This window comes from Aulostomus chinensis, chromosome 6 (genome assembly GCF_037954235.1).
Source record: "Aulostomus chinensis isolate RoL2024-O1b breed Wild chromosome 6, RoL_Achi_v1.0, whole genome shotgun sequence".
Classification (NCBI taxonomy): domain Eukaryota; kingdom Metazoa; phylum Chordata; class Actinopteri; order Syngnathiformes; family Aulostomidae; genus Aulostomus; species Aulostomus chinensis.
In genome coordinates, this window is record NC_141325.1 from 8,987,737 (window position 1) to 9,001,006 (window position 13,270).

A 13,270-nucleotide genomic window follows, 5' to 3' on the forward strand; every position below is an offset into this window, starting at 1 on the left:
AACCTTTGTTCCTTTAACTTACTAGATTTGCCTTTAACGTTTTTTCCACGCTCGCATTTCCTTTTCATTCGTCCTCATTCAACCTCCTTCGTCATACCTGCGAACCACCACCCCCCACCCCCACATCCTCCCCGCTCCTGCAGCTTCTCCTTTTCAGTTGTCTCCAGTTCTCTCTCTTGAGAAATCCCCCAGTCCCACTCCCTCTTTTGCTCTCTCCTCCTTCTCATGTTTTCTCTCTGTTTCTCACCAGTGCTTCTCTTGTACTGATCTATACTCAGGAGAAATCTCACACAGGAGCAGTACAAAGCTCTGAACCCCCCGACATTTGTGTGTGTGTCTGTGTGTTAAGGGTATTCCTCATGTTGTGGGGACATGTATCTGTTCTCGCTGTCTTGGTATTTGACATCCTTTTGGAGACAAAAGCAGATCATGATTAAGATAATTATTACATTTTTGGGTGAACACTTGGTTTAAGGTTACTACAAGGTTCAAGTCAGAGCAATGTGTGATCTAGTGATGGAAATGTGCATGCGCATGTGTGTGTGTGTGTGTGTGCTTGTGTGTGTGTCTAATGGAGCGAAACAGAGAACACAGCTACCTGTTTGTATTTATTCCATGTTGACTCTGAGTAGCTTTGTAATGAGTCTTGTCGTCATTCCTCTGGGTAGAACACACACACACACACACACACACACACTTATTTAGAGGTCTATAGATATAACTACGTAAGGACAATTGTAATACTCGAACACAAAAAAAACAAATGAATAAGAGAAATTGAATGAACAAACTGAAAAAACTAACTCATGAATAATTTTCTTTTATATGTAAGAGTGATTCTATGATTACTGTATAATTTATATATGCTGTAATATTAATTACAACTACTACAAGTGTTGTACCAAAGGATATATATCAAGTCAAGCCAAGTCAATTTTATTTGTTTAGCGTCAAATCATAACAAAAGTTCTCTCATGACACTTTACAAATAAAGCAGGTCTAGAACCACACTCCTTCAATGAATTTACACCCAACAATCCTCCATCAGCAGCACATCAGGCAACAGCGGCGATGAAAACCTTCCTTTAACAGGCAGGAACGTCGAGCAGACCCAGGCTCAATGGGGACGGCCTTCTGCTTTGACCAGTTGGGGGGAGAGAGAGCAGGAGAGCAGGGCAGAGACAAAGACAGATAATGGAGGAAGACAGATATGCAGAAGGAAAGAGGGGGAGATAAAGAGAGAGAGAAAGGGAAGAGACTGATGAACAGACGGGGACGTGAGCAGGTGGTGCTACGGGTGGCAGCTTGAGCCTCTTCAGGTCTGCAGCCTCCTCCAGCAGCACCTGGAATCTGGGAGGTGGGGAGCCCGAAGGCTCCGGAGAAGAAGACGAGTTAGTAACACATATGAGTTTGATTTATGTATAACACATATTGGAGGACAGAGAGGAAAGAGAGGAGGAGATGTAAATGACATCATCTTCTTCACAGTCCCCTTTAATGTGTTCATTTACTTCTTTGCCTCTTTAGTGTCCATCTGGCTAAATCATTGTACATAATCATTGTACATCCTCCAAAGATGTGACGATGCAAAGCAGTGTGGCTGAAGGATGTTTAGCTGAAGATCCACTAAACATAGCGACATGCTTAGGTTACTGTTAATCTCACAGCAACAAGCCATACCAGTTTCTCCTCAAATTATTCTGCTTTTGCTGCCAATCATTCACGTTGCTGCTTAACCATCGTTCATGTCCTACTCTGCTGCTTCCTCCTGTAAATGAGGGGAGCTACATCCTGCACACACATAACATTAATTTCCGATCGTGCAAACAAAAAAACCTTCTCAAATAGGCCTTTAAAAATTAAATACAAATGTAAATTTGTCAGACAAAATAAATATTGTTATTTTTATTGTTGGGGCTAATGTAGCATCACCTAAAACGTTATCATTTCAAATGGCTGCTATAAAAAATACCACTTTCACCACTACAAACATTTTTACGGCGTCTATTTCACGGTATAAGGTAATTGACGATGTGACTTACACCCTCTAGTTATTTGGGGGCCATGAAATATTTAACATACAAGATGGATGCGTGTATTTTTGTGTATGCGTTAGCAAATGCGTGGTTGGTTTATGTTGTGTGTGTGTGTGTGTGCGCGTGTGTAGCTGTGGGCTGATGAGGGGAGGCATGTGGTGGCCATTTAGAAGGATTAGAACTGTCAGAGACATCAAGCACGACTAATTATTCTGTTAGCACACTACACTGCAGAGATGTGTGTGTGCATGTGTGAGTGTGTGTGAGAGAGAGTGTGTGTGTCATAAACAGGCTGCAGGCAGAGAAAGATGGAGGGAGAGATAAGCAAGAAAAAGATAAAGAAAGAGATCGAAGACTGATGGAAATAAATCACACCAGACAACAGAGTGCAAACGGGGTAAAGAGAGACCACACTTACTGTGAAGAAGGTGAAGAGACACGGAGGGATATGAGTAAATCATGATGAAGGAAGGGAGGGAGGAGGACATGTTAAAAAGGAGGGATAACAGAGAGGAGAGGGTGACCTACCTCATGTCTTCATGGATGAATGCATTTGTATCCAAACATCCCAACATGCACTGCTCTGCTACTCGCGGCGAAATCGGCCCGCAGCACCCAATCAGCCATGGCCTTTTACCACCTCGCCGAGGGCAGAGTGTGTGCAACTGACTGTGTGTTTGCATGTGTGTGAGTTCAAGCATGAGAACACACACACACACACACACACACACACACACACACACACACACACACACACATGTTTGTCTATGTGTGTTTATGGATATATACCTCCTCACTGCACTGCCTCTCTGATTTATCTTCAAACAGACAGCTCACCAATCTCCTCTCCCACACTGCCATCTCCTCCTCTCTCCATCCGTTCCTCCATCCCCTCTGTCTCCCTCATGCACCACCACCAATCCATCCATCTCCCAAATACCTACGCTCTGTTCTTTTTACCCCTCTCTCCATCTTTCCATTTCCATCTACTCTTCCCTCCATCTGCATTCCCGCTGGGTAGACAATTTTCTGAATCCCACTGAAGTGGAAAGTTTTCAGATTTAATACATCCTCCACTTGTGATGCGAAGGCTTCTGAAGAAAGGCTGAGGGGTTCAGGAAGTTGTGATTATGAATTTCGAATGAAAACATGGAGGAATGACAAATGAGGTGTTGTGACCGTCACACAACACAATGGCGAGTATGCTTTCAGAGAAAACATTGTTCAGCGAGACCAGGTGTCATGCTGGTGGCTCTGTCGTGGTCCCACTGGTATGCTAGCATGCTCACAGTCACAATGCGGGAAGAGTTAAGAAGGGAGGAAATAGAAAAAAGGAGGGGGAGGATGAGTGGCGAGGAGGTTGTAAGTGAGTGACCCGGATCTGCTGTCACTTCATCCAGTATTTTCAGGGTCTGATGGAGCGAGACAGTCACATCACATCACTTCGCTCGTCTCTGGCTTGTCCGGTTGTGTTTATGTTGGTGACTCTGTTGATGCATGTACAGCGTCAAGACCCATACCCTCATTAACACACAAACACAGGCCGCCTTCGACTGGGATGGTGTTTCTTTCTGATGATGATGTTTCTTTCATTCTGTTTCTACCATTCCCAACTCTACTTTCTTGTTTTTTTAAGAGGTATTCTTACCTGCTGTGATTTCATTTCTTTTCTGCTTCAGATGTTACACAGACAGATCCACCTGAGGAGAAGAGGTGGGGGGTGGTGATGCTCCTTGTATCAACCTTTATTATGGTAGTCTTTCCAACAGTTATGTGTCTTACCAAAGAGAAGGTTGTCAGGTTGTTGCTCATTTATTTTCATTGGCTTTAGATAGATGAATTAAATGTGATACCAATCTAACACTAGGCTATATCACAGACGCACAACTTCCACGTCAACAACCTCTCTAATTAGCAACCACTACTTTTAAGGCATATATCTGCATAGAAATTCACAAGTGCAAAATTTAATGATTATATTTAATGCTGTAGAACAAAACATTAAAAATGTTTTCAGCTTGGGTTAATTATTCCTTTGCCACGTTGAGGAATTTGAATGTATCAAATACTGACCTCATTCTTAGGTGCTCATAGTTCCTATGAAGGTGCTTACTGCCCTCTGCTGGTCGGTAGCGAGAAATATACTATATCTGTAGCATTTTGTACTTTGTAAAACCCACGTAGTGAGTATTTCTATTTTCCTCTTGCATTTAATTCATGCAATCATCAAACAACACTGAGGAGGATACTGACTGTCCATGAGCTCTGGGACTTCGGTGTCCATCTTCATGCCGTGTGATGCTGTGACAAAAGCAATGAGGCCACATCTAAATCGATTAGGAGAGTTACACTAAAACACTGAAGAAAATTAAGAAGAGAGAGATATGAAACAGGGGAGCAAAGAGAGAGATGATAAACAATTAAAGTCAAATTATAAAAGCATGTCAGGAACATTAGCTGCCAAAGCTGGTAATTAATCATCATTCTGCAGCCTGTCAGCTGGTGATATTCACATAACCGGTGGGGCGTTTCATCTGTGTGTGTGTGTGTGTGTGTGTGTGTGTGTGTGTGTGTGTGTACTTTCTACATATTAAGGACTAGAATATGCATTTAACCAACAGAGTGAGGACATTTTTAGCTGGTCCTCACATCTTTAAAGGGATGTTTGAAGGTCAAAACTTGGTTTTAGGGTCGAGGTTAAATCAGGTTCTGGTTAGGGTTAGGGTCAAGGTTAGGGTCAGGCAGTCAGTTGAGATGGTTATGGTTAGGGTGAGGGGCTAGGGAATGTATTACATCTCTCCTCTGCGTGTGTGTGTGTGTGTGTGTGTGTGTGTGTGTGTGTGTGTGTGCATGTTTGTGTGTGTGTTTGTGTGTGTGTGTGTGTGTGTGTGTGTGTGTGTGTGTGTGTGTGTGTGTGTGTGTGTACGTGTGTACCAGGTTTCTTCCTCTGAGACACTTGGAGTTCCGCTTGCTGTACCTACAGGGACAAAAGGTAGTTCCATGACATCCGGAATGACATTTAAGTTTGAAAACCTATAAAAGTTTAGCTTTATGTCCTCTGGAAATTAATTGAAATGCATGTGTGAGAACGCTCTCATATTCTCATCGAGGTAGAGCAGCAGCATGCAAAATGAAATGAAGAATGGCAAAAAGACAGCCACATCAACAGCAGTCCAAGCTTTTACCAAACTTTCAATTTCAGCTGAAGAGATTTAATCTATCTATCTATCTATCTGTCTATCTATCTATCTATCTATCTATCTATCTATCTATCTATCTAGCAAGATATCAACAGGGTCTAGTGATATCTCAATTGCAGTTAGGAATGAACAAATGTTTTCCAGTCTTTTTAGTTTTACATCATCGAGGGCAAAGAGTTCCACTGCGGTAACGAAGTCGTCACAGCAACCAATCTAACCGGAGGGAGACATAAACAAGTGCAGCTCAAAAAATGGCTTCAAGTAAAATTTAAATAATATAAGAAGAATTGAGGCAACAGCTATATTGCCAAAACCATCAAGGCATCATTTTGTCCATCTTATTTCATTCATTTCAATTAGGTGTTTTAAATTATTCACTTTTTGAAGAGGCCCAATATCAGTTGCAGCCTTTAAATGTTCATGTTACCATTTATCTTATTTAAAGAATTTTTTTTTTAACCTACCTCAAAAGACTTGATTCAAAAAATGGAGAAAAAAAGACCAAAGTCTTCAGGGAGTATGAAATCCAGTCTTGTATAAAACTGTGGTTACACTCCTCAGCAAAAGATGGCAGAAATGAGCCAAATTCGCTGATTGCCGACCACCGTAGAAAAACACGAAGAAGAAGAAGTAAGTGAAGTGGGTCGGGACCCAACACGAAATCTGTGATTTGACTTTTGCTTCATCTGCGCAACAGTTTGAGAATGTAAGGATAGAATTTATGGACCTGAACTTATTCACCGTGGGTTTTTTTATAAGAACAAATGAACTTTATGCGGATAATCCTGGAGGCGCTCGGATCTGGATCTTCACTGAGTCGAGGCAGGACTCTCCTGCGAGCTGAAACACCAGCTAACGCCAGGTATCTGAATGTTAGCTGTTTACACAGCTTTTGTATGTTAATTTTAATTGCAACGCAATAACTTACCAATTCAGTTGAATTTGTATGTTTTGTTGCTGGGTATCAAATAAAGTGGTCGAGAAATCTTCAGCGGACAGTGTCTTATTGAACACGCCTACTTGCAACTAGCATGCTACTTTAGCTTGTTTGCCATTAACATTCATGGTGCTAGCTGATGTTTTAGTATCTGGGGAGCTAGTTAAGTGAATGTAATGGAAAGCTCTACTTCCGGGTGGTCTACAAAATAAAACCTCTGTTAAAGTGTCTTGAAAGGTTATATTAATAACGGTACTTTCCTCAATTTCATCGGTTTAGCAAGGTAGTTAATCTGCTACATTCCCTGGATTCTTTAAACTCTCGCAAATTGAACGCTGTAAACAATTATTTTGCATGGAATAAGCTCTCGCTTCCGTGTAGCACTGCCCGTCTGTTGTAACTTCTTGTAGCTAGGACGAACGCCAGCAGCCAGCCTGGCGCCGGTAGTAAACGTCATGGAGTACAACATGAAGTTTATTTTTATTTAAGAAGAAACTGTTCCTGGTTTCCTCAACTCAGCTGCAACTGTATACATTTCTACTGTGTTTTGTCGCGAGGTAGTTAGCCCGTTACTTTTAGATTTATGCAGCTAATACCTTATTTATAAAGTAAATGTTATACATTAACGTAATGGTTTGTTCTGTATTAGCTAAGTGGTAACTGACATGCAGAGATTGCAGCCGCAGGTAAATGTCGTGTTTTAAAAATGTGCAGGTTGGAGGAATACTGCAGAGTAAGCAAGCTGAATTTCTTGTGAATAATATCATTCTCACAACCAAATATTAAATTGTTATGACAGCTTATATTGTTTGTTTTATACAAAATTAAAGATTTTTTTTGTTTAAATTTGACGAAATTTCTTGGCCACTCTGTATTGATTTTCCAGATTTTTACTAATGTCTTTGAAGCTTTGTATAATGCTGATGCTCCATGATGCTCATGGACATCTCTCGAAAGAGACCTAAAACCTCTCTTCTTTCAGATGCTTCGTGTTCGCTTATCTGCCTGGAGTACCCTTCAATCCTCTACACTGCCTTTCCAATGATATATTTCGTACTGTGAGCAAGCCACACAGGCCTGGATCAATACTAAACCCTTGAAGTCCTTCTCTGAAACAAGCTGACATGTCCATCACCAACACACCCACCAGCAACGATGCATGCCTGAGCATTGTGCACAGCCTCATGTGTCACAGGCAAGGTGGCGAGAGCGAGACTTTCGCCAAGCGGGCCATTGAGAGTTTGGTGAAAAAGCTGAAGGAGAAGAAAGATGAGCTTGACTCTCTCATCACGGCGATCACCACAAACGGGGCCCATCCCAGCAAGTGCGTGACCATTCAGAGGACACTTGATGGACGACTGCAGGTAGGAGGACATAATCTGAACATCCATTACACACTGCTTTTCCAGTCCTTTGTGCTAGCTTGATTAGAGTCTCTGTTTATGGCATCGTACAGGGCAAAATTCCTTAAATACAATTTCAATGTGCCTTTGTTTTGTCTGTTAATCTGATTTTTTTTCCCCTTGTCTTTTCTGGTTGTTGAAAGTATGCAGACAGTGGACTGTATTTCTGATCAATCATAACACTCAACAGGGGACAGGAAAACCAACGCCTACAACAAAAAGAATTCAAAAGTCAATCAGAACCTCTGTAACAGTTCCATCAGTTTTGTCATTTGCACACGTTCATCCACAGTCAACACTGGCGTATCAGTCTTCAACTGTTAGGACACTGATTTGGGTGATTTATCTGACCGTTTTTCTGTACAGTTAAACTTTTGTTGCCCCCAGGTGGCTGGACGTAAAGGGTTCCCTCATGTCATCTATGCCAGGCTGTGGCGATGGCCAGACCTGCACAAGAATGAACTAAAGCACGTCAAGTACTGTCAGTTTGCCTTCGACCTCAAATGTGACAGTGTGTGCGTCAACCCCTATCACTATGAAAGAGTGGTGTCTCCTGGCATCGGTGAGTAAGAGGCAGGACAACTTCCAAGTGTGTGTTGGATACTTTACACACTGTTGGAAACTCAACATTTTTGTGTCATTATATTTGATTTTCTGCAAGAAAAAATAGAGGATACTTTAAATAAAGGAAGTTTGTTTTACCTCAGCCTCAGAAAGTTGTCAACAGTACACAGTTTATATTTAAATTGCACTAATGTGCAAAACCCTGGTGTCATCCTGTGAAGTCTAAATGGATTTACACCGCATATTTTTACTCTTGATGCTGTTAGTCATAGACTCCTCTGACCCAGTCTGGATGAGTATGTAACAGAATATTAAAATTAGCATGTGAAAATGTCAGAATCATGATCCAGCTGGTTGTTTTCTTCCTCCTTGGATCCACAGACCTATCAGGACTGACACTGACCGGTTCTGGTCCCAGCTCAGCACTGATGGTGAAGGACGAGTATGACTTTGACGGGCAGCAGAGTCTGTCCTCTATTGAAGGAGGACACTCCATCCAGACCATCCAGCATCCCCCATCCGGCAGCAGGCCGACCCCTTCTGAGCCGTTTGCGACGCCGAACCTGCTCCCCCCGGCTGAGGCGTCCACCTCTGCCTCGTCATCTTCCTTCCCTGCCATTGCTGCAGGATCAGGCAGTAAGATACAGTTTACAGACTCGCCTGATAGTCTTCTTGAGTTTAATTTATTCATCTTACTGTCTCTTTGTGGAGAAATTTCGACAGAATTAGCTGAGAGTGGACACATTCAGGTGTGCTCATGTGCCCCTAGTTAGGAGAGGGATTGTATTTATTATAAATACGGTAGGCGGGGCTTAGATTCGAACGTTAGCTTACATATTGATTTTCCGTTAGCTTTGAGGTCATCTGCTGTGACGCCAGTCCATCTGTTTTTGGCCCCTCAGGTGCCAGCTCAACCTGGTCCAGGAACAGCAGCTTCACCCCCAACATGTCACACCATACCAACGGCCATCTACAGCACCACCCTCCGATGCCACACCCAACGCACTACTGTGAGTACACACTATTACTGCAGCTATGTGTTTCTCGTTACTGCAATACCTGATGTTACTCTCTCTCTCTCTCCTCTCAGGGCCAGTTCATGAGATCCCCTTTCAACCCCCCATATCCAACCATCCAGGTAAAAATACTCTCATATATATACTGTATACCATCGATGAACCTGAAATGAATCTTGACAATATTTGATTGTTTGATTTTTATTGATTTGAGTACTCCAATCTTATTTTAGACTTTTGTAGTATTATCGCAAAATTACTTAAACATTCCAAGTTAAAAAAAGCTATGTTTGATAGCTTGTAAGCCGACACTCACTTTTGTTTTAATTTTATAGCTTAAGAACAAATTTTGAGTGCTGAAGGAGTCGATCTCATTAAAGTGTCTATTATCTTATTATCATTCTTTGACAAATGTAATGTGATGCTTCTAACCAAAAGACTCATATCAGTCGTGGAATGTAAGGTGAATACATCCTCCTCCCTCTGTTTCAGCACCTGACTACTGGTGCTCCATCGCCTATTTTGAGATGGACGTTCAAGTTGGGGAGACGTTTAAGGTGCCCTCCTCGTGTCCCATCGTGACAGTGGACGGCTACGTCGACCCTTCAGGAGGAGACCGGTTTTGTCTGGGCCAGCTCAGTAATGTTCACCGCACTGAGGCTATAGAGCGAGCACGGTAGGTTAGCAAGGACCCACACAGTGTCTCAGACTCTTATAATGCGTTGAGATTATTTCTTCAGTCCATCCAAAAGCCCCAAACCCCCAAACTCATTTTCTGATGGTACATGGCAGCAAATCCTTATATTAAAGAATCTGGAATGAGCAAATGTTAAACGATGACATTAAACCTTACAAAAGTTAATTAATGTATTTTGTAAATGTAAAGCATGTTTGATATCATTGATATCTAAAAAGGAAAGAAATCCTTTAGTGTAGGAGGAGCAATGATTGAATCTTGAGCAGGAACCTGAACTATGATATGAGATGAATGGAAACAAAATTATTCTCTTATTCTTTGATCATCAGGTGCATACGCAATAGCATAGATTCAATTGGAGAAATACCACCAAAATTTCTTCGACCTTTGTGAACCATGAAGATTTTGTAGGCTACCCTCTATCACGTCCCCCCCACCTCCTCTCCTCCTTCAGCTTTCCCTCCATCTTTCCCTTTGACCTGTTGGCTCAGTTCCCTATAGTCTTCTTTCCTGTCCTTTTCAGGCTGCACATTGGAAAAGGGGTCCAGCTGGAGTGTAAAGGTGAGGGTGACGTGTGGGTGCGATGCCTCAGTGACCATGCCGTGTTTGTTCAGAGTTACTACCTGGACAGAGAGGCAGGCCGAGCCCCCGGAGATGCTGTTCATAAGATCTACCCCAGTGCTTACATCAAGGTAAGGGCATCACTGTTGTGACCTCAGCTACTGACGTCACTCGACTCACAAGTGTGTGTCTTTTCACAGACCTGTGTGTGTGTGTGTGTGTGTAGTGTGTGTGTGTGTGTGTGTGTGTCTCATACCTCCATTTTCACATCCTTTCCTCGAACATTTTTCAGTCAAGCTAATCAGACCGTTACATCCTCAGTTGGAGGGAGCCTGCAGTGGTGTCCCCCTGAACAGCTGCTGAATGACCAGTGTCTAAACTCTCCTCTCCTGTCAGGTGTTCGACCTGCGTCAGTGCCACAGACAGATGCAGCAGCAGGCTGCTACAGCTCAGGCAGCAGCAGCAGCTCAGGCTGCCGCCGTGGCAGGAAACATACCCGGACCCGGGTCTGTCGGAGGGATCGCCCCTGCTATCAGTAAGAAATAAGAGCTGTGGGAAATCTGAGGAAAATAGTTACATTTTGAAATGTAATGAGAACTTCCAGTTTTGCCATAAAAACTCATAATCAGTGTTTTTGCTGATAAGTTGTTACCCGTCAAAGGAGATGCGTGAGTCATATGGTTTACCCTATAGAATGATATGAGAATGGGAATATCAGAAGCAGGTGCTGGTTCAGATTCTGTGCCATAGCTCACACTGGCTGAGAACCCATTGTAAAGTTCCATGACAAACTTCACCGATCCAAATGCCGTGGAATATATTTCGATTTAATGCATTTGTGTTTTATTCTTTGGAATTTTTTCAGGAAGTGCTGTGTGATCATTACAGCCTCATGATATAACCTTGAATGAAACGACAGCCATGAAAATAATCCACAAAAGATATCTCTGGTGCTGAAAGCATGTGTCATATTTAGATCAGAACTGAAAAAAAGTGCAGTGGTGCATCTTTAATCTACAGTTGGAATGAAAATGCTACCTGCTGACTGAGCCTCTTCTCACAGGTCTGTCTGCTGCAGCCGGTATCGGGGTGGACGACCTCCGGAGGCTGTGTATTCTCAGGATGAGTTTCGTTAAAGGTTGGGGGCCTGACTACCCCCGCCAGAGCATCAAAGAGACACCTTGCTGGATCGAGATCCACCTTCACAGAGCTCTCCAGCTGCTGGACGAGGTCCTGCACACGATGCCGATAGCAGACCCCCAACCTCTGGACTGAGCTGCTCAAGCAGCACCACACTGCAACATACAGTGGAAATGAAAACTCTCCCTCAGTGTTTTGGTGGAGTGAACTGAAGCTCGTCTCCACGACGACATGCTTTCAGGTGTGTTTGCAGCACCTTAGTGCACTTTGGCCTTTACTTTAGTTTTTTTTTTAACAGGAGTGACACTCAGAAGAGCCAAAGCTAACTATCATAGATATCTGAAGTTGTATTTTTGATAGAGGGCTTTGGTTTGTCATTAGAATTCCAGCTCTACCGCAACATGCACTTGATGACCTGCACATCAAACTGGAATGCACTCGGACCATTTAGCGTCCACAGCCATCAACTACTGACCGGCACCGGGACTCCTGAGTGCTGCACGGCTGCGGAATGCAACACTGCTCACAGATCTTTTGGCACTGTTGTGCGGTCGCTTGTTTATTGGGTCAGTTTTCATTCAATCTGTTGTTGGAGACTGTTCTACACCTGGCTGAATAAACAAGCAGGAGCACTTCATCATGGGGGGGGGTCCTAGTAGACATTCAGGCTTTTAGAGCTGCAGCATCCATCAGAACGAAAAGCAATCAAAGGACATTTCTAGGGCAGGTATGGTTTGATTACGGGTTTGGATGTCAAATCAGTTTTTCACTTGTGTATTAACCAACATGGAGCACAGGTTCATCAGTGTGAGCCAGTGGTGATTCATCTGTTCTAACTCACTAATTCACCTCTTGACTGTTTCAGGTTTTTTTTGGTTTGTTTGTTTTGGGTTATGCTGCCACTCTAGTGAAGAACCTCATTTCATTTTAACCCTGAGCACCAAGATTTACATATGAAATCAAACACAGTTTATTTTAGATGTTGGAGATTTGATCAAAAGGGTTGAATTATTTTCTTTGGTCTTGAGGCAAACCAAAGAAAAGGCTTGTTAAATTTGATTTTAACGCGAATAAATGTACAATAACTCTTCATTCTAATCTTGCTGAAGCATCGCTCCACACCATACGACAATCATTGCACTCTAATATTATATGACTTGCAACCCACCGTCTTCAATAGTACTTCATTCAGGTCTCTCTAAGAGTTCCTCAGTAATATTTTTATTTTCTTGCCTTTTTGTGTTTTTTACTTCATATTTTTTAGCACTTTACTTTTTCTTGTATTTTTTTTATTTGATTATCTTAATTCTGAGGTCTGCGATAAAGAGAGTGAATAAATTGTAGAACTGTGAGCAGAAGCAACTTTGTGATGTGTTTTAACACCAAGAAAGCTTTTTCAAAAGCAGGTTCCGCTCCTTTATTCTACAACTTTTTACATCTTTAAGGTGTGTTTTGGTGAGTCTAACCTTTCATTTGCGGTCTCTTTCTTTTATTAATACATGTAAATAACTTTTTTTTTAATGCGTGTTGATGTTTGCATGAATTTTAATGGGAACTTGACCCCTTTTTCTATGCCCTTTCCCTGCTTCAGTCAGGGACACTGAACTAATCAAGGACAATGAAAATCAGGAGCTACCTCTCACTGGTATGTTACTGGTTTATAAAACCAGTATAAATGTCTGCAGAGGGATGCCACGCTGTCATAACTGATAATAA

The 13,270-nt window shown here is 42.4% G+C and overlaps 1 protein-coding gene and 1 long non-coding RNA gene across 4 annotated transcripts; one reads left to right on the top strand and one right to left on the bottom strand.

The window, feature by feature from the left end:
- Positions 1 to 976: 976 nt before the first annotated feature.
- Positions 977 to 6,336, bottom strand: LOC147259995 (uncharacterized). 3 transcript variants are annotated; one of them, XR_015116469.1, is made up of 6 exons: positions 6,165 to 6,336; positions 5,701 to 5,826; positions 4,971 to 5,013; positions 4,290 to 4,394; positions 3,685 to 3,736; positions 977 to 3,523 (listed from the first exon to the last, which is right to left on the bottom strand). It is a non-coding gene; the product is annotated as an uncharacterized LOC147259995 (long non-coding RNA). The 3 variants fall into 3 exon arrangements; XR_015116467.1 differs by having other exon boundaries at positions 977 to 4,337; XR_015116468.1 differs by having other exon boundaries at positions 977 to 4,394.
- Positions 5,825 to 11,802, top strand: LOC147259996 (SMAD family member 4-like). Its single transcript, XM_086206325.1, has 10 exons — positions 5,825 to 6,098; positions 7,156 to 7,537; positions 7,964 to 8,138; positions 8,522 to 8,776; positions 9,043 to 9,150; positions 9,231 to 9,278; positions 9,649 to 9,832; positions 10,377 to 10,545; positions 10,811 to 10,949; positions 11,478 to 11,802. The coding sequence occupies exons 2-10, from the start codon at positions 7,298 to 7,300 to the stop codon at positions 11,687 to 11,689; spliced, it is 1,530 nt and encodes a 509-aa protein (XP_086062451.1). The 5' UTR covers positions 5,825 to 6,098; positions 7,156 to 7,297; the 3' UTR covers positions 11,690 to 11,802.
- Positions 11,803 to 13,270: the final 1,468 nt, after the last annotated feature.

Excerpts from the sequence above, each read along its gene's own strand:
- LOC147259996 (XM_086206325.1), top strand. The coding sequence starts at position 7,298 with ATGTCCATCACCAACACACCCACCAGCAACGATGCATGCCTGAGCATT. Across the intron at positions 8,139-8,521 it reads AGTGGTGTCTCCTGGCATCG|ACCTATCAGGACTGACACTG; the intron begins GTGAGTAAGAGG and ends TTGGATCCACAG. Across the intron at positions 9,279-9,648 it reads CCCCATATCCAACCATCCAG|CACCTGACTACTGGTGCTCC; the intron begins GTAAAAATACTC and ends CCTCTGTTTCAG.